General features: G+C 38.5%; 1 protein-coding gene across 3 annotated transcripts in view; it reads left to right on the forward strand.

The window, feature by feature from the left end:
* NRG3 (neuregulin 3) overlaps positions 1 to 24,812 on the forward strand; it is a 1,503,806-nt gene that overhangs the window by 1,462,661 nt on the left and 16,333 nt on the right. For 2 of the 3 annotated variants that reach the window (XM_030203279.1, XM_030203281.1), the window contains exon 7: positions 764 to 891. In XM_030203279.1, coding sequence (XP_030059139.1) covers positions 764 to 891 — 128 coding nt within the window. The remainder of the gene's footprint in view (positions 1 to 763; positions 892 to 24,812) is intronic. The other variant, XM_030203280.1, reaches the window with a different exon arrangement.

The following is a 24,812-nucleotide window of genomic DNA, read 5'->3' on the forward strand; positions in this document are numbered from 1 at the left end:
CAGGAATCGGGAACCTGTCCACCTCCACAAAATTATAAAGAAAAGAAGCGGGGGGGGGGGGGGTAATTTTTGTTTAATTTACTATCTACTGATGTCACCTGCCAATATTTGGAGGTTGGGGAAACTGTAAGTGAATAATAAATAAACACTGATTTATCTTTGACATCTGTTGATATGAACACCAGATAATCTAAACTATATGCTTGAAAGATCCTCACCAACCCAGTGAGAAGATATAACCATCTAAGGAAACAAAAGTAAACATTAATTGTATTGTATGCTGGAGAGAGGAGGAAATAATTGTAAATAATCATTATTTGATCAATAAAGATAAAGTTTACTGTGCCTAAATCATTTAAAGGACAGTAAAGTCTGGTTCAGACAGAAAAGACTTGTGTGGAGTGTATTTCTGACAAAGTCTGATGCTACAGCCTCCCAGGATAAATCCTTGTTCTCTGACCCCCTACCCCCATCCCAAAACAACAAATTTAATGTGTGCCCCTTCCACCCAGCTTCCAGGGCTTACACCAGGCAGCCACCTAGATGAACACAAGGGGTTTACAATAGGATTTTTCAACCTGCAGTACTGAAATCCCATAGGTTTGCTAAATCCAACGGTAAATCAAGTTCGGTAAAGGGAGATCTTTTACCGCACCTTGATAATTTCTCCTCTAAATAATGACATCAGTTAAATGCAGAAATAAATAAATAAGTACTGCAATTAGGTAGAGCATTAATTCTGCTTTGTTTATTTGTTCTACAGTATTCAAAGTCAGAAAGACACCAGGAGCCTGTAATGGAAAATATTATGGAGTCTAGCTTTTTGGGAACTCAACCTTTCTCAGAAGCCCCTTTATCTGATAGAGGAAGCCAACCCATCAAACATCATAGGTAAGAATGGAGGTACAGTAACAAAACCTGCAAGAAGCAATATACATGCAAGATGGTGTAGTTTCAAAGCAGGGATAGGGTGGCAGAATTAGGTTAGAAGCAAATATTGATCTTTAAACCTAGGGCTAGATATGCTAAAAGGTGGTTCTGTATTACCTCAGGCTAACATGCATTAATTAAGATGCATTTATATGTGCTATTTATTGCAGATACCATTATATGCTATGGTATATAGTTGCAAATTATTTATTGTATATATTTATAACCTACTTTCACATTCTCCAACAATGCCCAAAGCTGTGTACAATAAAGTAAAATTAAGTCTAAATTAAACCCTCAAACCTTGCAAGTCACACCCTCTTGTCTCTCGCCTCCCTCCATAATATCACAGAGCAACAAGAAGAACAAAAAAGCATAAACCAGCAAAAGATAGATTCTGCCCCCCCCCACCTTCCACAACTTATTTAGAAAAAAGGCCAAGTTTTTAAATTCCTCTGGAATATTCTAAAATCCTGATCTAACCTTACCTCCTCAAAAAGTTGATATTACAACGTGAGAACAACCACAAAACAGGCCTGTTTCTAAAGTTTACCTGCCTCATCTTCTTAACCAAATATGCAACCTCAATAGATGATAATGCTAACACAGTAATACGCTTTAGTAAATTTAGGAGTATTTTTACCAAACTGCGGGAAAAAGGGCCCTGCACTGATTTTCCCACACCAGCGCCCCCAGTGCACATGGCAATGCGGTGAGAGAACTCTTACCGCATGGCCATTTGGCAGGGAGCCCTTACTGCCACCCATTGAGGTAGCGATAAGGGCTCCAGTGCTAACCTGGCAGTAGACGGGCATCACCGCATGATGCCCGATTACCGCAGGGTTATCACTGCGCAAGCCATTTCTAGGAGTTTTCTTTTTCATCAGAAATGGAGCACGCTCATGGCAGGACCTCCACCGGTGGCCACGTTGGGCCAGTGGTAGACCTGGAAGAGCGAGTGGTAAGCCCACGTTGGGCTTACCGCTGCTCTGTAAAAGGGCCCTTTAGCTCCTATTCTGTTAGGTTCAGTTGAAAAATAATTGGCCAGAATTGATCCATTGTCTTATCCACTCAGCAGGTCTTTCATGCTTTACTTCTAGAATACAATATAAATAACCCAGCAGTTAATATATACTATTTATATTCTGCCTTTGCCATAAAAAGATATCTATCTGGTCAGCCCTCTATAAGTGAATATATACCATTTAATTTGTCGTTCACCCATTATTTCATTTGAGAAAATATTTTGTTTATTACTCTCTGCAGAGATTATTCAAACTTCTTAATTATACCATCATTCTTAGATATTCTGGAACAGTGTAAATGGTTTTAAAATTTATGCCCCGTTTACAAAGTCACACTAGTTTTGAATGGGCTGTGTCGGCAGTGCCGCATGGCAACCGCTAGCACTGTAACCAGGGGGGTATGTGTTTATTGTTTACTTTAAAAATCCTATATACCACAAATATATGCAGATATTGAATATTAAAAGCGGTTAAAATGTGTTAAAATTGAGATAAATGTACATTTTTCATTGAGCACAGGACAGCACTTACAGGCAATAATGGTGTCTCTAGTTTGTTGAACAGGCACTGGATTACATTGGAAAAGCAAAATCATTTTCATTTCTCCAAAGCCATTCTTCAAATCCTAGTATATTTATTTTATTTATTTATTTCTGCATTTGTATGCCACATTTTCCAATCAAGTTGGCGGTTCAATGTGGCTTACAGTTTACTTCTGTTATACATGTTACATTGGTGCTTAGAGAAGACACGTGCCTTATTTGCTTTCCATCAGCTATAATGGGATCCAAATTTAGCTGGTTTAGCCACTGATAAGTTAAATGCTGGCACTTAAAAAAATGTATATACTCAGTGCCGCTATTGGTGCTGAATGTATGAAGAATGTGTGGCCACAACAGCTCTATTCAGTAGACCTAAATTAAATATATTTATTTTTGTTACATTTGTACACTGCACTTTGCCACTCATGGCAGGCTCAATGTGGCTTACATGGGGCAATGGAGGGTTAAGTGACTTGCCTAGAGTCACAAGGAACTGCCTGTGCCTGAAGTGGGAATTGAACTCAGTTCCTCAGGACCAAAGTCCACCACCCTAACCAGTAGGCCACTCCTCCACTCCTGGGACTAAATTCTGAAAATGATGTCCAAATTTGTGTGCTGAAAAAATGCCCACTGAGTGCTATTCTATAAATGGAGCTCCGAGTTGGGTGACGTTTATCTAGTACGAGGCAAAAAAAAGTAATCCCATAGAGTTTTTTTTTGCTGTTTTCTAAGCAACCGCTTGCAATTTTAGGGGTATGTTTACTAAGGTGTGTTAGCATTTTTAACGCACCTTTAAAGTTAAGGTGCATTAAACGCTAACATGCCAATATATTCCTATGAGTGCATTAGTGTTTAATGCACGTCAGACATTAATGCACATTAAAAACGGAAACGCACCTAAAGCGCACCTTAATGTGAAGTTTTACAGCTTTATTTGTCATTTTACAGCTTTACTTGCTTATGTGCTGAGTGGAATGAGATTATCTTTAAACATGGCGAAGTTACAGACTTCAAGTTTTGTGTGTTCAAAAATGTTTGCATTGTAAAATTACCATTATTTGAAAATAAGGGCTAACAAATTACTGTTAATGATTTTACAGTGATGTAGACTTTTGTAAGCAATGATTTGAAATTGAATAATCTGTATTTGATAATATGATAATTTACAGATAATTTCTTTAAAAGCATTTCGGATCTGAAAGGCAATCATGGGCAATGTGTCGGTAATGGACAAAACGAGAATCCAGACACTGTGTGAACAAAGTTATCTGATGCTAGGGGGTCAGCGCTCAAGAACAAGATCTGGGTGTCATTGTAGATTATATGCTGAAATCTTATGCTCAGTATGCGGCAGTGGCCAAAAAAGCAAATAGGATGCTAGGAATTATTATGAAAGGGATGGTGAATAAGACCGGAAACACTATAATGCCTATGTATTGCTCCATGGTGCATATCTGGGTTTAAAAAAGATTTGGACAAAGTCTGCTATTGAGGCAGACAGGGGAAACAACTGCTTGCCCTGGGGTTTGTAGTAAGGAGTGTTGCCAGGTACTTGTAATCTGGCTTGGCCACTGTTTGGAAAACAGGATACTGGGTTAGATGGACCATTGGTCTGACCCAGTATGGCTACTCTTATGTTATTATTTCAAAGCGAGGGCGATAGTGGTTGCATATCATCTCAAGAACTGGAAGCTAAGCATTGTGAAGAAAATGTGTTTGCATGTTGATAAAATGGGCTCTGCAATAGAATGCAAGGCCTGTAGTAGTCAGCCAAAATCTGCATACTCGAAGACAAACATTGCATGTGTTGAGGAGCTGATTTGTTCCCAAGAAGGTGAGAGCAGCCAACGCTTAAGCACCTGTGAGATTGCTGCCGAGCTTGACATCACTGACAGATCTGTCCGGCATATCGCAAAGGAGGATCTCCATCTCACTGCCTTTCATCATGGTGTGGCACAAGTCATCAATGATGCTATAAAACAGAAATGACTGGAGCATGAGGTGGCTGTGCTTCATGAGCTCAAAGTTTGTGACACAAAACACGTGTTCTTCACTGACAAGAAAAGCTATTTAACCCGCCCCCCAGAAGTATCCAAGTCTGTACGAGTGAGAAGAAAGCTAACATCAAATCAGCTTGTCTCTTGGATCAGCATGAAAAGTTTGTGCAGCACATGATAGTTTTGGCTGGTATATGTTTTGATGGCAAGAGGCAACTGCATTCTGTGGATGAGAAAGCTAAAATTGACTGTGCATATTATGTTGGACATCTTCTTAATCTCGTTGAGGACTGTAATCGACTGCTGCCCATCAGATTCTTCTTCCAGCAAAATGGTACGTCAGTACACACAGCACATATTGTGAAAGACTAGCTCTGGGCCAACTATCCAGTTTTTATTACAAAGGACCAGTGTCCTCCAAATCTGCTGAAACTAAACCCCTTGGACTACCATGTCTGGGGAGCAATGTTGGAGGCCTACCACAAGCTCCACATAAAACTGCAAACAGTCACCGAACTCAAGGAAGCGCTGATGATGATCTAGGACAGACTGCCATTGGGACTGATTGACATGGCTGTTAAGAACTTCCCAAAGTGACTGAAAGCCTGTGTTAAACCCGGAGGTGGACACTTTGGGCATTCACAGTGACTGCAAAATTCTGACACAGTAATTGTATCATTTGAATGATATTATTTTACTTTGTTTTAGCTTAAACATTTTTAATGTGCAAAAACTGCTAGGTAGTAATTCTTAAATGTCAGTACAACAACATAGTTTAAGATAATTAAATTTAGGGGATGGAGTTGTGAGCCATGAAAGATGACCACATAAAATGGTTTCTCCACCAAACTCCATCTTTTCTATACTTTAATTTTCTGTATCGAATACATTTCTCTTAAATTCTATTCACATACTTTACTTGTCTTTGACATAGATGCTCTGAGTCTAAATAAATATATATTTAGCAAAGCCGTCCCTTTTTTTTTGATTAGATGGTCAGAAGTAAAGCTCTGGTTGCTGATGTTGCTCGATTATAAGTGCAAAGATTTAAACTCATAGCAGTTTTCATGCGTTTAGGTCATGCCCAGCCTACTTTTGGTGCACGACTTTCTTTGCAGGCCTTCCGTGACTTTTTATAGAAGCTTGCCTGCTGCAATGGTGGATTTTCATGAACTGCATACCAAGACAATAGCCAATAGAACAGCAAAGAGGTGAAACTTGTCTCCACTTTGTTTGCTTCCTTTACAGCGGCTATCCACTGCAATTTTGCATGGCACAAAGAATCTCTGCCTCTAAGTTCTCAGATTTCTACTGAGCATCTTTCAAATGCTGGAATTTTGTTTGATGATCTGGAGATAAATATTTAACCTGCTAAATGAAAGTAAGAACTAAGGGTGCTCCAATTGCCAACAACGCTTGATCACGAGCGTAGAGATCCACACACGTGGCAAATTGCATGCTGTCGGGCCGGGTCTTGCCTGTTTCCTCAAGCACATTCTCAGCTCAGCTGTCTTTCTAAGATTTTCAATTAATATTTGCTTGCCGAATCAAAGATCTCTCCAATTCCAGTACTGGCAGAGCAGCATTGAGATAAGGCTTGCTACTGCTCAACTAAGTGTATACCAATTGTCTCCTTCTAAGTTCTATGATCTTTGCTGTATCACCTTAACTGCATTGGATTTTTATAACTCTGGAATAAAATTATATGTTTCTAGTTTGTTATGTTTTTGTTTATATTTCTGACTGACTGGCTTAATTATATTAAATTTCAAGAGCTGTCTGTATGTTACTCAAACAAAGCCTGATCCTCATTCAAAATTCTGTGTCATAGCATAGACTTAGTTCTTCACTCTTCTCAACTTATTCCTACTTTATATCCCCAACCAGTGGCATAGCTAAGGGTGGGCCTAGGTAGGCACAGGCCCACCCATTCTTGCCTCAGGCCCACCCAGTTAGCAGCCCATGAAACCCCCAAAACTCTTCAGTGGCAGCGCCTCACTACTCTCTCTCCCTCTTCTCCACTCGTGGCCTGGCATCTGCCCGTTTCTCTACCCCCCTCCCAGTCTACCTCAGAGCTACTGCCGGCGGCATCTTGTGCCGGCCCTGCAGGCTTCTCTTTGTCATGTCCTGCCCTCAATGATGCCACTTCTTGGTTTTTCTTTGGTGGGAATGTGGTAGAGAGAAGCCTGCAGGGCTGGCACAGGTTTCCTATAGGAATTGCAATGGGCAACGGCTCTGAGGTAGGACCAGAGGAGGGGGTTCAGAGAGAAATGGGCAGACATCAGGTCATTTAAAAAAAAGCACTATATTGTATGTATGTATAGGGGTAGGGGTGCGGGTGGGAAAGGCCCGCCCAGGTTAACTCTGGGCCCACCCAAAATGGCAGGTCTAGCTATGCCCCTGTCCTCAACTAATGTTAAGGCTTAAGATCTATATATATTGAAAAGTTTCGTGTTCAACTTATCATTTGATTGCTCTGCAAGCCTCAATATTTTCATAAATTGTGAAGGTGCTTAAACTGGAAGAACAAATTTTAGAATTTCTTGTTCACTTTCCCACTTAACCCAAAGTAGAATATCACCATTTCAGCTACACTTCTGACCCTTGATTTATTGATTCAAATATATGATTTTCTAGGATGCATCGATCTCAATGAATCGTATATCATTTGGGCATATGCAGTCTCTGAAGGATTGTATGTCTCCTTTTTATTTTTTTCAACTATTAAAATATATTATTTACTGTAAACCAGTTTTACAAAGTTGAACATATTCCTGTCATACTGATTTATAAAGTTCTGCTTTTATATATATTTATCTGACTCTACATGGAATGTTACAGTTAAACTACTCTCATGAAATAACATTTTAATTTGTTGGATATATTGATTCATATCATTTTTCTATTTAAAAGTTTGGACACATAATTCTTCAGTTCCATCTACTGAAGGGTATTGCTATGAGACAACTAAATTTTAATAACAATGTCTTTTTTATCACAATTGAAATTTGTATTTTGTCTGAAAATTAATAACACTGAATTATATCTCTATTTTGTTCATGAACTTTGAGTAAGACACCTAAGTGTTTTGGTTTACTTTGCTTTATAAAACAACAACATGGATTTACTCCTATAAACTACAAGTCTGTCTAGATTCCACGCCAATATCCAGTATTTCAGTTTAAATACCTATATACTATTTAATCTATTTATTCTGAAAGAACGTCTTTTAATCATTAATGAATTATAAACTTTGTCATAGAATAATACTGAATTTAGGTTTTGCTTGGCATATAAACTCTATACAGCACAAATATTTATTTTTGACATTTATTTCTGACATTTATATCGCACATTATTCCAAACAAGTTTGAGTTCAGGATATCGACTAAGTGTATTCTATATACCATGTCTAAATCTACTACTACTACTACTACTATGTAAGCACTGCTTAGAGAATGCACTTAGGCTAAGCACCATATATAGAATTCGGCCGAAATCCGGAGGCAGTCCAGCAGCCCCATTGGGAGGAGACCAACGGAGCTTTGGACTTGATGTTACCTTATCTCCTCCGGAACTCGATCCACCGCCCCAGCCCGAAGGACGCTACCCTCAGAGAGGGTTCCCGGGACCGGAAGTGGTTTTGCAGGGGCCCTCGGAGCGAGGAGTGGAGGTGGCGAATACCGACGGAGGGAAGGGAGAGAATGTTCCCCTTCCTCAGCCAAGTGCTTCAATCACTAGATCTGGGACGGTGACGCTGGAGAGAATCTGGGAAACTCTCCAGCGTTTGGACATGTCAGTGGTCAATTCAACAAAAGAAGTTTCATCTCTAGTAAGTAAAGTTACACTACTAACATGGGTAAAATATCTTAATTATCGGTCAAATTAATCTTCTATCCTTTTTCAATGACCTAATCTTCTATTATCCAAATTAACATAGAACATATTTTTCAAATACAATATTTTATTCAATTTAACACACACAAAAAAACTACTTATAAAATCTACTTATAAGTAGATTTTATAAGTAGTTTTTTTGTGTGTGTTAAATTGAATAAAATATTGTATTTGAAAAATATTTTCTATGTTAATTTGGATAATAGAAGATTAGGTCATTGAAAAAGGATAGTAAGTAAAGTTGATACACTTTCTATAAATATGGAAAATATAAAACAAGAATTTGGTTCGCAGGTTAAAGATTTAAAATTAGAATTGAAAACTCTTCAGGAGTTCAACATAACTACAGTCAAAGACAGAACCTTTATTCACCGGAAAATAGAACAAATTGAAAATTTTCAGCGTAGATTAACTCTACGTTTTTTGAATTTTCCAAAGTCTGTGGGAGTCAGCCCTCTGGATGCATTTAAGAAATACTTAATGGAGATCTTACATTATTCCCCAGAAACGTTTCCGCCAATAAGTAAAATTTATTATATTCTACCAAAGAAAGACTTACAACAACCTCCGGAGGTTCCTGACCCACCAAGAGTAAATAAAGATACTTTGAATTTGACTGATTTCTTAGAGGCTTCTATATCCGAAGAATCTGAAAGGATGACTTTGATGGTGACGTTTGTATTTGAGCAAGACCTGGAGGCAATTAAACGCCTATATTTTAGAATTTCAAAGACACTCTTCCTGGGTAAAAAGATTTGGATGTTTCCAGATGTAACTAGATCAACCCAGGAGAGAAGGAGAGCTTTTCTAGCTCTTAGGGCTGAAACTTTGGCTCTGGGAGCGTTATACTATCTTAATTATCCTTGTAAATGCGTGATCAAATTTTTGGGGATAAAATATATTTTTTTTCAGCCTGAACATCTTAGTGAATTTATAAAAATGAAGAAATTGGTTGCTGGCTAGAACCAACTAATCGGGTATATTTAGTTTGGATAGATGAGTGCTAAGCTATATTGTTTTTTTTTTTTTTTTTAATGTTTTCCTTAGCATTTCTCCATGTATTTATGTATTTTCTTTCATGTGGCCTTCTTTATAGTGGTCTAAAGAGGGGGGGGGGAAATGTTTTTCTTATAAAAATATAATTGTGTTTATAATCTAAGTTCCGTATTGCTTGTTCAAGTTTGTACATGACTTGTAAAAATTTAAATGCATTAAAAATAAAAATTTAAAAAAAAGAATTCGGCCCTATGTGCATAACTTTCAGAATACTGTTAGTTATGTGCATTGCATATTACACTTAGGGAATCCCATTTACATCTGCCATTAACCTGATATAAGTGAGTGCATAACTTCAGGTATACTAGTGCAGCACTGGGGTACCTAACGGTATTGCCCCATAGTATTAAACACTGAAAAAAATGGGTGAAGAAGGGACAACCTGTGGGTGATTCCCAACATGTTCATATTGTATAGAGACAATTCTATAACAGGGCACCACCATTTAGGCACCCAAATAACGTGGGCAGTGAGCCTATTCTATAAGAACACGTATGCACATAAGAATATTAGTGTAAACCAGCATCAGCACATTTCCTTGCCATATTTTGCACCTATGCATATAGAACTATGCACACTTATGCATGTATTTTCAGCAGCACACACTAAGCATACAGTGCAGCTGAAAAGGCACAGAAGCCACACTTTATGTATATTTTATTTCTTTTATTAACTGCTTTTATGAAGAGACGCACCCAAGATGGTGTATAGCAGGTACAGATTAACATAAAACTTACAATTTTGTTAACAGCATAAGAATAGTAAAAAATGACCAGACATAAACATAAATACAATAAATGAGGCAAACTTGAGAACAGCAAATTGAAACACAATAATAGGACTACCATGAAACAAGATCAAAAATATGCACATTTAACCACACTGGAATTCAAATAACAGAGATTTAGTACGATGTCATCATAATACTACAGAAACATCTAATAAGCATGCATTAGAACATATTTATTTGTTTAGTGGGATGTTGCTCAACATTCCATTTAAATATTGACTTAATTAATTATGGGATCAATATTCAAAGTGATTTAACTGGACAGGAGATGCTCCTGCCCAGTTAAATAGCTTGTGGTGGGCTATCTAGGTATATCAAGTAGCACTTTGTGGTACTATTCAGCTGAATGTCCCCTCTAACTGTCTAAGCCGAAGCCAGCTATGCTGGGGGCAGTTCATGAGTAGAGTCTGGGCAGAGTCACACTTATGCAGTTAAGCACCGATACTCAGCACTTAACCGGATAAATTAACTGGACAAACTGGACCATATAATGCACAGTTCTATCTTTTTCCGGTTTCACCTATCTGCTGAAGGGCTGAATCTCGGCCTTTAACCAGATCAGTGTTATCCTTCCACACATACTGGATATTCAGTGCCAGTGACAAAACATGGCTCAGCACTGAATATCAGGGCATAAAGCCAGTGGTGGAAAAAAAATCGCTCACAGCCACCAGATGAATATTTCACCTATGAGTTTATTATCTAATGGCCCTGTTTACTAAGACATGCTAGCACATGCAAAGAGGTAGTGCATGCTAGCATTAGAGACACCCATATATTCCTATAGGTTTCTCTGGTGTTAGTGTGCGCTAAAAATGTTAGCGAGCCTACAGCATAGCTTAATAAACAGGGCTCTAAATGTCACTGCTAAATAGATAATTTTTTTTTTTGGGGGGGGGGGCAGCCTTTCTCTAATCCAACCTAACTGGTTATTTTCAGCAGATTCTATATACACGTCTAGAGATCCATTCTGAAATTCAGGTGTATTCTATAACAATGTGTGTAATTGAATTGGCTTAACAAGCTAATTCATTCATAACAGCACTTAACAAGCAATAATGAGCACTAATTGGAAATAATTATAATTTACAAGCACAAGTTGCTAAATGTATTCTATAGCGCAGTGTGCTGAAGGGTCCTTTTACTAAGCCATGGCAAAAAGTGGCCTGTGGTAATGTGGGTATGCGTTTTTCACACGTATCAGGCCAGTTTTTACCACATCTGGAAAAAAGGCTTTTTTTTCAATTGGCCAAGAATAGGTTCTCTGGTAGAATTTAAACCAGTGTGTGCCTATTTATGGCCTGTAGGAATATATTATAAGGACAAACTCCTAATATATAATCATAGGTACGTTTTATATCAGATAATCACCACAAAAGCAATTATTGTGGACTTGTTTGCACAGGGGAATGATAGTACCTAATTGGCCCTTCAGCTATCTACTGTACCAATGAAAGGAACAATGCCACAGGTAAAATATATTATTGTTTATTATGAATAGAAAAATATCAGATATATATATATGACAAATTGCAAAGCAAGATTACAAAAATAGCTTGTACCAAAAATAGATTATCACCAAAATATATACAAAGATATATGATTATCCAAACGGACTATCTAAATGAGTGATCACACACTAATCACAAAAACTGATGTCCTACTGATTATGAAAACTTACACCACTAACCTGACTTGTGCAAAACACTTAGCAGTTAATGATTCACTGACCACCAATCCTGACAACCAATCTATCACAGATAAAACTGTGGACTAACTAAACCCTGACCATAGGTAGTATATCCAGTTATCTCACCTTGCTGTCTTTATGGCAGACTTCCAATGGTAAAGAAGCAGGTTCCTCTTTGGAGACTCAAGCTGAATCCCCAGCGAGTCTTTCAGTCCAGAAATAAAGTCCAGGGTCAGTATTCTGGATACAGATGGCACAGTCTTTCGGGTGAGGCCTTGTATTGTAGCTGAGCTAACCTTGTCCATTTGTTAAAAGGTACACAGTTTACTGGTATAGGAAATTAGTCTCTTGCTCTCTCTCTCTCTCTCTCTCTCAGAGCCTTCTATCTTTCTACAAGTCTTCTGCTCTTCTCTCTCTCCTCTCTCCCTTCAGTCCAACGTTGGTATCTATCTGGGTCAGATGATACCTATGGACCAATCACAATTGGAACAATAATGTCCAACCAAATTAATGGTCATGAAGAGAGGCCTTGAAATTAGCAAAGAAACTGTTATCAGATGGCATGAAAACCTCCCTGATGGCTCTCATACTCCTGGAGCCATCTGTGTCTCTCTCCTCTGTTCTTCTCAAGAGATAACTGGGGCTAGTTTGCAGTAAACAATATGTCCTTGGATAAAGTCATCTTGTTATGCCCAGCAGTAATTGTCCTTTGTAAAAACCTGGTTTCTGATGGTTACAGATGTATTCAGGCCACAGGCTGTAGAATCCATAATGTTATAAAAGAATGGTTCGAGCTTGTATAGGCCCCAGACCAGCACAGGTGAGATTGCAGGTAAATACTCCTACAGGCCTGAGCCATTAATGCCACCCATTGATCTAGCAGTAAGGGCTCAATTGCTACACACGTGGAGGGGCATAATCGAACGTGAACACCTATCTCCATGGGCGTCTATGTCTGAAAATGGGTACGTGAAGAGGTGGGACAGACCGTATTTAAAAAAAATGGACGTTTTTCAGCTGTGCGTTTGTTTTTTTAGCGATAATGGAAAGTAAAAACGCCCAGCTCAAAAACGTCCTAATCCGAGCCATTTGGTCATGGGAGGGGCAACGATTCATAGTACACTCGCCCCCCTGACATGCCAGAACACCAACTGGGCACCCTAGAGGTCAGTGCGGTGGACTTCAGACAATGCTCCCACATGCATAGCTCCCTTACCACAGGTGCTGAGCACCCAACCCCCCAACCCCCTCCCCCAAAACCCACTACCCACAAATGTACAACACTACCATAGCTCTTAGGGGTGACGGGGGCACCTACATGTGGGTACAGTGGGTTTTGGAGACCTTCCATTTACCAGCACAAGTGTTACAGGTAGGGGGGATGGGCCTGGGTCCACCTGGCTGAAGTGCACTGCAGTACCCACTAAAAGTGCTCCAGGGACCTGCATACATGCAGGCCTCTAGGACTTGTTGCTGCTATATAACATTGGCACACCAGTTGACACCTGAAGACTAATCTCTCTGAAAATGTCCTTTATTGGAATAAGCACGTTTACTCACAGTTAACTGCAGATCAGAGGTGGTGCCCCACTGGCATCGAGTCTCCCTGGTACTGAGATTAGCAGTAGGTCCGAGCTGGCAGAATGCTGTACAATGCCCTCTTTCAGCCACATTCAAGGTAAGAACTAAGTTCTGTAACGTGGCTAACACGTGAAAGGGATCTAAAACTGGCTTACAAAATGGCCACTACCTCATGGACTACCGGAAACAAAACAGGGCACACTCTGACCCAGTCAGCAGGGGGAAAAGCACCATGGGAGTAGACCCTACCAACTACCAACATCGTGAGCATTTGCCACAAACTAGTGGAATCACGGAGCCCAATACCCTACACCCACCACAATGCATTGCTGATGTTACTCTGCAGTGTGCATAACAGAAAAGGTGTCACACTCACCCGAGAGCCACATCAGAACCAGGGAAAGGCTGTCAGAGGATAGAACACATTCTGCTGTCATGGAGGTGGGTACGGCATTTGAGGCTGGCATAGAGGCTGGAAAAAAGTTTTTAAAGTGAGTTTGTTTTTGGTGGGAGGGGGTTAATGACCACTTGGGAGAGTCCGGGGAGGTCATCCCTGATTCCCTCCAGTAGTCATCTGGTCAGTTGTGGCACTTTTTTGGGACCTGATCGTGAAAAAAAGGGTCCAAAAAAAGTGACCCAAAATCGCGGTAAAAACGCCTTTTTTTTCGATTATCAGCTAAAGACGCCCATCTCTCCTCAGCCGATAACCACGCCCCAGTTCCGCCTTCACCACGCCTCCAACACGCCCCCGTCAACTTTACCCGTTTCCGCGATGGATTGCAATTGGAAACGCCCAAAATCGGCTTTCAATTATACCGATTTGGGCGCCCAAGGGAGATAGACGCCCATCTCCCGATTTGGGTAGCAATATAGGCATTTTTCTCTTTCGATTATAAGCAGGATAGTGACTGGTTGGTGTGTGCCAACTGCCGATTATTGCCAAAAATGCTGCATGCAGTAGGAAATAAGAAACAATTTGTCCCGGCAGTATAGACATGCACCAAATCTGAAATTACCACCAGGGGGTGCACTAGCCTGGTGGTAGTCTCATTTTGTTGCATACTGCATGTGCATAGAGCCTACCATGCCTTTGTAAAAGGACCCCCTTAACTTCTAATCCACGCAACAAAAAGGGACATGGTTATAGGCGGTGAAATGGGCATTTCAAGGGCGTTACAAAATTTACACGTGTAATTATATAATATGGCCCAGTGCATGCAAATATGTGTGCTGGGATTGGTGTAAATGGAGGCACGTAGTTTTAGGTGCTGGGATATCAACTAAGGGTATTCTGTATACTGCACCTAAATCTAGGCACCACTTATAGAATATGATTAGTCGGCAATGTTTTCCATGTGGATTTTTTAGGTAGCATATATATAGAATCTCCCCCTATGTGTTTGCTGGCTGCTTGTAATCACAGTGCTTTTGAATATTGACCTAAACATTGATTATGACTGCCATTTCAGTTCTTCTTGCATGATATCATAACTATTTTTGGAGGCTTTGCTTTCAGAGGCTTTATATTTTCAAATGTAGAGAATGTAAGAAACCACATGAGGAACAAGGTCCATTTCATAGCACAAGTGAAATATGATTAACCAGAGTACTGGGAAAACAAACAGCATGTCAGCTTCTAACAGCAAGATATCAATTTTTAAAGTAAATTTCGACTGCTTAAAAGGCTAAACTGAGAAGCATCCAAATATTTTTACTGTTGCTTTTTTGTTTAGAGGGCTTTTGGGTTAATTTTATAAAATATGTTTCACATGTAAAGGTGTACAGCATGTTTTTACACACAAAAATAGTTCTTATGGGCTTCAGAAGATGAAGTTTTGTGTATACGTTTGCACACTGACATGAGAGTACGTATTCTCATAGCACACATACAGTTTTATTGGAACAGGAGTAGAGATATAATTCACTTGTCATGTTTTAAAATACAAGCATACATGCATAACTTACAAGCATATATTGTAGTTGCCTTGGAGAAGGTACAAATTTGTGTGAAAGCATTTGTATGCTACTGAGGATAGTTCTGGAAACCTATTTTAGAAAAGCACATAGGTGTTTAAGTTGCCCTTATAAAATACTTTCAAGAATACAAACCTGTGCTGTGCATTAATTTGGTTGATTTCAACAGCATGCAGCAGTATTTCAATATATATTGCCTTTTTTGATTATGCGATAGCATTTGTGTTTTAAATAAGCATAATGGAATGATAAGTTACGAAGAGTTGGGTTATTGTGATATAACTTAGTTAAAATCACTGTGTGTATAAAATGTCTTATTTGACTAAACATTTATAAAATTAAAAAAAACATAACAATTTGTCATTTATTCCGCAGTAAACCTTATAGTTCTACACAGATTACAATCAAAAGATTCTAGTTGTTATCAAGAAGTAGAAACTCACAAAAGTAGTACAATATACAAAACTGGAATCAATATGTAAAACATAGAATGACTAATAATCCAATATACCATCAAAACTACCTTTTTTTAATAAAAGTTTCCGAAATAAGTATGTTTTAATTTCACTTCTGAAATTCCTGTAGTTTGTGGCAGTTAATAACAGACTTGTAATGAAAAGAAAGCAGATTCTCCAATAGTTTAAGCCTTTTCTTAACCCTTATAGATGGGAAAACAGATTTGTATTCTTAAAAGATCTGTTTGAGACTGGAAATATAAAAGTGATTTATCAAATTATTTATTTATTTATTTATTTGCTACATTTGTATCCCACATTTTTCCACCTATTTGCAGGCTCAATGTGGCTTACATTATATTGCAAAAGATATAGTTATGAACAGAGTAAGAAGTTTGTTCTAAATATGCAAAGTCAAATAATACTTTATACAATAAACAGAAAAATTTGAACACAAGTCTAGCCAATAAAAGGGGCCAATGAGCTTTTACATATGAAGATGTAATTCTATCAGATGGAATGCAAATTGACGTTTTATGATTATGTAGGACTGATGACAGATTGAAGCTCTTCCATATATTACAAGGAGAGCTGGCTTATTACAGATGATAGTGGATGACTTTTACTACCTATTAATGTACAGCGCAGGTTTCTATTATTTAACGTTTTAAAAGGGGTCTTTTACTAGGTGTGCTGGCACTAAACTCTGAGATGCCCTTTATATTCCTATGGGTGTCTCAGAGTTTAGCACCAGCTGATTTTCAGCATGAGATAAAAATGCTAGTGCACCTTAGTAAAAAAACAAAACAAAAAACAATAAAAACTTAGTGCTCCAGTGTCATGGTTTGGGTTGTTATTGGCCATTATAAAATAAGAATAAAATTGGCACTTTTTGGGAAATTTCTTATGGTGCTGTGTTGTACAATTACCCTTTACATGTCGTGAATGTCATACAGATTTAATTTGGTTGTGTTTATCTTGTATAGATGGATTAACATTGTATAAAGCCATAAATGTATTATTTTTTCCAAGCAAGTTATGATTTACAGTCTTAAATCATATTTGTAATCAGAAATACACACCGGAAAGAAAAAACAAATTACAAATCACTAGGCCTTTGTATGATGAATCCCAGATCTGAAATCAACTCTTGTCAATAAAGAATGAGGAGGGAAGTTATCAAGGTGTGGTAAAAAGGAGGTTTTTCATGCTCTTTAATTTACCAGAGGAGTCATCAAGCTGCAGTATCTCAGTACTACAGGTTATTGACTCCTGTAATAAATGAATAACTCTTCTTGTGAGCTATTTTGAAAGCAGTATATTCCATCAGCCCGACTCAGGCTGCATGTTAAAGGGGTTGGCACACAAAATCCTAAGCAGTGGACAGAACTCACCCCCCCCCCCAAATCCATATGCCCCCATTGTGCCACTTCTCCCAGCCACCCCCTAACTAGAATGCCCCTCCTAGTGGCCAAACCCACCACTTACAAGTATCCCTTCCCCAACACAAGCCCATTCTCCCAAAATAGGAACCCCTTCCCAAAAGCCCTGGGGGTATGCCTCTTATGCAGGCTCTTATAGAATAGTGTTATGTTGCTTTGCTGCCACTTACCTATAGGTGCCTGGTTATAGAATTGACCTTTATATGGGTAGTAGTGATATTCAGTCTCCGCATTATGGGCTAAATTCAGTAAATGGTGCTCAAAAATCTGCACAAGAAAAATAAAAAATCAGCGCTCAATGCTATTTTACAATGTGCACTCAAAGAAAAGCGCTCATTACAGAATAGCATTGGGAATCAATTTTGCTGCCCAAATTTGGATGTCAGGACTTATGCCTGCTGAAACCTGATATAATTCCTGGCACCCAATTTAGGCACATATTCATAGTATTCTATAACACTGCGTACAAATTTAAGAATGTCCCTGATCTGCGCATGCACTTCCCATGGCCATATCTCTTTTGGGGTTGTGCACTATGGGATTTTGATGCACATTGTTATAGAATAGTGCATATCGAGATGTGTGTGCAAATCCAACATGGTGCCAATTAGCACCCTATTATTGCCACAAATTAGCTCATTTCACCAATTTGGTTGGGCACACATCTTGGATCAGCTCCCAAATATCAGTGCCCAATTTTGGGCGCATTATATTGAATCCATAGAAAAACAGAAAATTGTAGTCAGATAAAGACCACATGGCCTATCCAGTCTGACCATCCATGCCATCTACTCACTCACTTAGGGGCCCTTTTACTAAGCCGAGTAAGCATCTACACACACCCAACACATGCCAAAATGGAGTTACCATCCGGCTACCGTGTGGCTCTTGCGGTAATTTCATTTTTGGTGCGCGCCCAATACGCACGTCTGAAAAATAATTTTTATTTTCAGATTTGTGTATTGGGCGCATGCCAAGTGGCATTTGATGCACGTAGGTCATTATCACCTGGTTACCACGTGAGACTCTACTGATAGGTTAATGGCTGGCAGTAAAGTCTCAGACCCAAAATGAACACGCTGCAATTTTCATTTTGGTGCACATCCATTTTAGGCAAAAATTTTAAAATGCCATTTTTTACAGGTGTTCTGAAAAATGATTTTGCGTGTGCCCAAAACACATGTCTACACTACAGCAGGCCGTTTTTCAGCACACCTTTGTAAAAGGGCCCCTTAGACATCTTATTCACTTGTCCGAAGCTCTCTTGAATTCAGATACTGTTTTCATCTCTACCACTTCCACTGGGAGGTCGTTTCATGAATTCACCATCATTTCTATAAAGAAGTATTTCCTCAGGTTACTTCTGAGTCTACCCTCTTTCACCTTCATCTTTTGCCCCCCTCATTACAGAGCTTCCTTTCAATTGAAAGAGACTTACCTGCTATGTATTTATGCGGCTCAGGTATTTAAATGTCTCTATCATATCTTCCCCTTCCACCTTTCTTCCAAAGTATACATATTGGTATATTTAAGTCTGTCCCCATACACTTTATGATGAAGACCACTGACCGTTTTAGTAGCCGCCCTCTGGACCAACTCCATCCTGTTTATATCTTTTTGAAGGTGCGGTCTCCAGAATTGTACATGGATATATTTGGATAACAGTAAAAATAATGAACTAAATATTGCAAAGCTATGCATAGCTAGATGCAATGCCCACATTTCAACCTTGCTCTGCCTTGGTGAATGCTGGATTGTAAAGATTTTCAGTAGCATTGTCCATATTCAGTGTAATTCTGCAACGCAGGTGCTAATACACACACACACACACTCAGAGGGCATCTGATAGACACATATTCTATAAAGAAAAGCAGGTGCCTATTTTCTTTTATAAAATACTAGTGTAGATGAATATATATTCCCACATGTGCTTAACCATGAGCACTTATGCCAGACATAAAGCTGGCATAGACATGTGCACCTATCTTTTGGAAATATCTGAATAATTTATAGTATTCTATAAGTTATAAACATGTGTGAGTCCCATTTATGCTCTGCAAGACTCCACCCATATGTACACCTATCAGTAAAATCTTCCCTATGTCAGAAATGCTCATTTACAGAATAGCATTATATATATATATATATAAAACCATTTTTTTGCAGACCGACACACAGTGTTTGGCAGAGATAAGTGCAGCGATCCATCGCATACGATATCTCTGTTAACAATTTATTTATTGAAAGTCATCTGATTCCCAAGGTATTTTACATGAAGGATTAATAGACCCCTGACGCAGGCCTTCCTGGCCGAAACACGTCACGTGTCGGGTTATTTTATTGATTTGAATAAAGACCTTGTTTAGAAAGACGCCAACTGTGAGAGGACTTTTTTGAATCCACTGTTCTTTGTTTGTCTTTGCTTCTCCTGTGGAGAGATCACCTTCTGTGGGTGTTGACCTCTGATAGGTACCAGGGGAATCAGAAGATGCACTATTGATGCTGGGGGAAAGATCAGAGTTGAGGGGATAATTGTTGCTAATTGAAATTGAGGATTGGAGAATCATCGTTTGAAGGTGGTTGGAGGTAGGACAGTAATTCATTTATACATCAGCCCCTTAAAATGGTCCTTGGGGGCATCAGGCTGCATGATAGTGGGTCAATTTCACCCAAGAGAAAAGATAATGACACCTGAAAAGGTCCCTTGAAGCATGAAGCTGTGTGCCAGTGGTCTAATTCCCATAGGGAGGAAAGATAATACCACCTAAAAAGTAGGATTATTTTTCTATGAATAACACAGTTTGCAAGATTAAACATGCCTGCATTACTCATTTTGTGAAATGACGATCTGCTTTTTATGCATTTATATGCTTTGTATCCATATCAGTTAACATGCACTGCTCTAAAGCAAGGGTTCTAACCTAGTCCTCAAGATACACCAATCCAGTCAGTTTTTTAGCACACCCACAATAAATATACATGAGTGAGATTTACATACAATGGAGGCAGAGGATGCAAATTTAATTTATCTCATGCATATGCATTGTGTGTGTGCCGAAAACCTGACTGGCTTGACATGTTCCAGGACTGGGTTGAGAACTACCACTCCAAAGAAACACATATTAAGGGCTAATAACACATTTTTTGCCATTTAATACATGCTATTTGATAAATTATGGACATTTTCTCTCAACACACCTTAGAAACTGTTAATGTTTTCCAGAATTCAGACCAATATATAAACTATAAAAGTATTTTCTAAATAGTCAAATTCTCCTATCGTAGCAATCTGTTAATATTACATGTTACATCAGATCAAATATACAGCGCTGCGTATGCCTTGTAGCGCTATATAAATGATAAGTAGTAGTAGTAGTACTTTACATTCAGTGAAAGGACTGAGAGAAATATTCATGTTATAAACAAAATTAGAGAAAAATACAGGACACAAAATATTTCACAAAAAGCTGCAAGTACAAGCAAAAAAGGAATTTAAGCCACCAAAACCACAAGTCCAAAGAAGATAACAAATTCCAAGGAAATTCAATTTAATTTTCTAAAATGTTTATTCATCAATAAAACATACAGTAAAAACATGGGCCGTTTTTCGGCATGATAGCCTTCATCTGGGGTCCTCATAGAAAAACCTATAAAGAGTTAATGAATCTACCACAAGATATATAAATACACAGATCTGTTGAGATACAATATGCTCATTCCTAAAGCACTCCAGACATAAAGGTCATATCACAAGCAGTATCAAAGTCCAAATGTTTTTCCACAGAGCTGTGTTTTTATATATCTTGTTGTGGTTTTGATAAACAAAATTAGAACATTCATAAAATTGTTTTAAAAAATGCTTACAGGTGCTATTTCTCCAAGCTAGGTGGAAATGCCAGGGGGAAAAGAGGAACATTGTTACCTTTTAAAGTACATTTGTCATTGTCATAGACATGGAGAGAGAGAGAGAGAGAGAGAGAGAGATTAGCATAGAATGTTACTGTGACATCTAACTTTTATGTGAAAATCTTTGTTTTAGAGAAAATCTTGAAATTATACAATGGACAGAGCAGAGTACAGCTGTTCATTTGGGCTCAGGCGCAGCCTTGCAAACATGGTAGATATTCATCTTCAGGCAGCCATGAGGATTAATTCTGCAATGCGGAGATCAATGCAGTTTGAATAGCTCCCAGTGCTAGCTTGCATTGGTGCTCCTGGTGTCTGCAGGAAAAATAGATTTTTCAGAGAATACAATTGACTGAATCAATTCAACTGATTCAAGATTTTAAGAATTCCCCATATATTTATTTAAATCTCACAGTACCAACGTATTCCATATATTTTACAAATTCCAGCTTCATATCTTACTGGTGTAGATTATGGCAAATTGAAAAATGCCATCAGTGGTGCCTGGTTGCTGTTTCACCTGAATAACCTAAAATCATTTCAAGTATAATTTTCAATAATAAGCATATGTGTATATCTACATACTTAAGTAGGAAGACAAAAGATTCACCCACTGAACCATCTCTCTCAATAATGCACCGCACTCACTTAGAAACACAGAAACAGAGAAAACTGTAGGCAGATAAAGACCATATAGGCTATCCAGACTGCCCATCCATGCCATCTATTCTCCCTGTCACTCCCTTAGAGATCCTATGTCCCAAGCTCTCTTGAATTCTGATACTGTTTTCGTCTCCACCACTTCCTCCGGGAGGCCGTTCCACAAATTCACCACCCTTTCTGTGAAGAAGTATTTCCTCAGATTACTTCTCAGTCTATTCCCTTTCACCTTTATCCTATGCCCTCTCATTCCAGAGCTTCCTTTCAATTGACACTCGCCTTCTGTGCATTTATGCTGCATAGGTATTTAACTGTCTCTATCATATCTCGTCTCTCCCGCCTTTCTTTACGCCTATTCTCAGGTCACATTAGCTCCCTATTTCTGCATATACTTCAAACTGCTTTTACTGACTTACAATTGCATTCATTTTGCAGCTTCTCAATATCTCTCTTTTTCTATCTCTCCTTCTCCTCCTCTGCAGAACTTATCAGTTGAGTCACTCTTCTTTGTGCCCTTCTCTTACGCCACCGACTCCAGACTCTTCCTTCCACCTTGTTGTGCCGTATGCCTGGAATAGACTTCCTGAGTCAGTACATTCTCCATCTCTGGCCCTATTCAAATCCAGGCTAAAATCCCACTTGTTTTGCTTTAAAATTATAACCTCTTATTTGGCTGTTGAATACCCATGTTATTTTAATTATTCCCATAATAAATGAAACTCTCTAACCTGTTATTTGTCCTGTGTGTCTTGAATAGATTGCACGCTCAGTCGAGCAGGGTTTGTCTCTTATGCATTTGTGTACAGTGCTCTATACATCTAGAACTGCTGTAGAAATGATTAGTAGTAATAATAATAGTATTGCAGTATTTTATATCAGGCATGGCAGGAACCACGCAGGATTTAAAATATGTATAGATCTCCTAATTCAAACATGTATACAGCGTATATATGACTTCTGATAAAACACCCATTAAAGGGTTATTTTCCTAAAGGGTGTTAATCCCTAATGCCCATTTAGTGGACAAAAACAGGCTACCATAAAATGCATGAAAACATTTTGTGGTGTTTTGCCTATTTGTTTGCTTTAACAAGCACATTATCTATTTAAAAAAAAAACAATTTGGAGGGTACATAGCATGAGTGAAGAGTGTGTGTTCCCGTGTTATCCAGCTAGCATGTTATGATTACTACGCACCAATTTGGATAATGCAAAGTTAACATAGGAACACCTAGCATCTCCTAAATAGGAGACAATAATTGTTCCCACATTAACTGTATGTATGTGTCACACATAATGACAGCATTAACACATGATCTGTATTAACATTAAAAAAAAAAAACATAGGTGTCACTTTAATCTGGGTTTAGCACTTTGGGAAAGTTTGATATTAAAACACATTAAGCCAAAATTTTACCATACTTTAGTAAAATAGCTCCTAAAATGGTTTTTAATGGATAAACACTAGAAAAAAAAAAACTCAGAATCCCTAGTATCCTTGACTCTGTTTCTGTACCTGCACTGATGACTCTTCAGCTGAACAAAAGTATACATTTGATTCAATTAAAAAAAGTACAGTACCTGCAAAAAACAATCAACACCAATTTTCTATACCATCAAAACACTTCTAAGTAGCCGGAAAATAAACACATAAGAACAGATGCTCCAAGTATATATGTTCATGTATAAGAGTAATTATTGATGTTCATTGGCACCAATTTGGATTCGCATGCACAGCTTGCTGCACGCTATTCTATAACACTGTGTGCCTAAATCCCATGGCATACAACCCAGAAGGGGGCATGGCCATGGGAAGGGCATGGGTTCGTCACAGGTATTCTCCCTACATGTGTGCAGTGTTAAAGAATTAGGAAAATCTGTGCCCAACTTGTGAACCACAATTTACACTAGGTTTCAGTTGGTGTAAGTCTTTGCAGAGAGTAGGATTAAATGGCCATTTTTCTCAATGGAAGAGGGTGCATAGTGGAGTGCAACAGATATCTGTAGTGAGACCGATAATGTTTAACATATCTATAAACGATCAGTAAATTGGATCAACAAGTGAGGTGATTAAATTTGCAGATGATAAAAAAAACTATTCAAAGTAGTTAAAACACATGCAGATTGTGAAAATTGCAGGGAGACCTTAGGAGATTGGAAGACTGGGCATTCAAATAGCAGAAGAAATTTAATGTGGACAAATGCAGAGTGACACACATTGGGAAAAATAATCCAACTCATAGTTACCTGATACTAGGGTCTACCTTGAGAGTCAGCACCCAAGAAAAAGATCTAGGTGTCATTGTTGACAATACACTGAAATCTTCTGCCTAGTGTGCAGCGGTGGCCAAAAAATCAATCAGGATGCTAGGAATTATTAGGAAAGCGATGGTAAATAAGACCAAGAATACTATAATGCCTTTTTATTGCTCTATGGTGTGACCTTACCTTGCGTATTGTGTTCAAGGTAATATAGTGGAATTAAAAAAGGTTCAGAGAAGAGTGACCTCATATGAGGAATGGTTAAAGAGGTTAGGACTCTTCAGTTTGGAAAAGAGAAGAATGAATGAAGATATGATTGAGGTCTACAAAATCCTGAGTGGTTTAGAACAATAGAAATGAATTAATTTTTTACTTTTTCAAAAAGTACAAAGATTAGGGGACATTCATTGAAGTTACATAGAATACTTTTAAAACAGATAGGAGGACATATTTTTCACTCAATGAATAGTTAAACTCTGGAGCTTGTTGCTGGAGGATAGGGTAACAGCTGTTAGAATACCTGGGTTTACAAAAGATTTTGATAAGTTCCTGGAGGAAAAGTCCATAGTCTGCAATTGTGATAATACGGGGAATCCACTGCTTAT

Source organism: Microcaecilia unicolor, chromosome 5 (assembly GCF_901765095.1).
Source record: "Microcaecilia unicolor chromosome 5, aMicUni1.1, whole genome shotgun sequence".
NCBI lineage: Eukaryota > Metazoa > Chordata > Amphibia > Gymnophiona > Siphonopidae > Microcaecilia > Microcaecilia unicolor.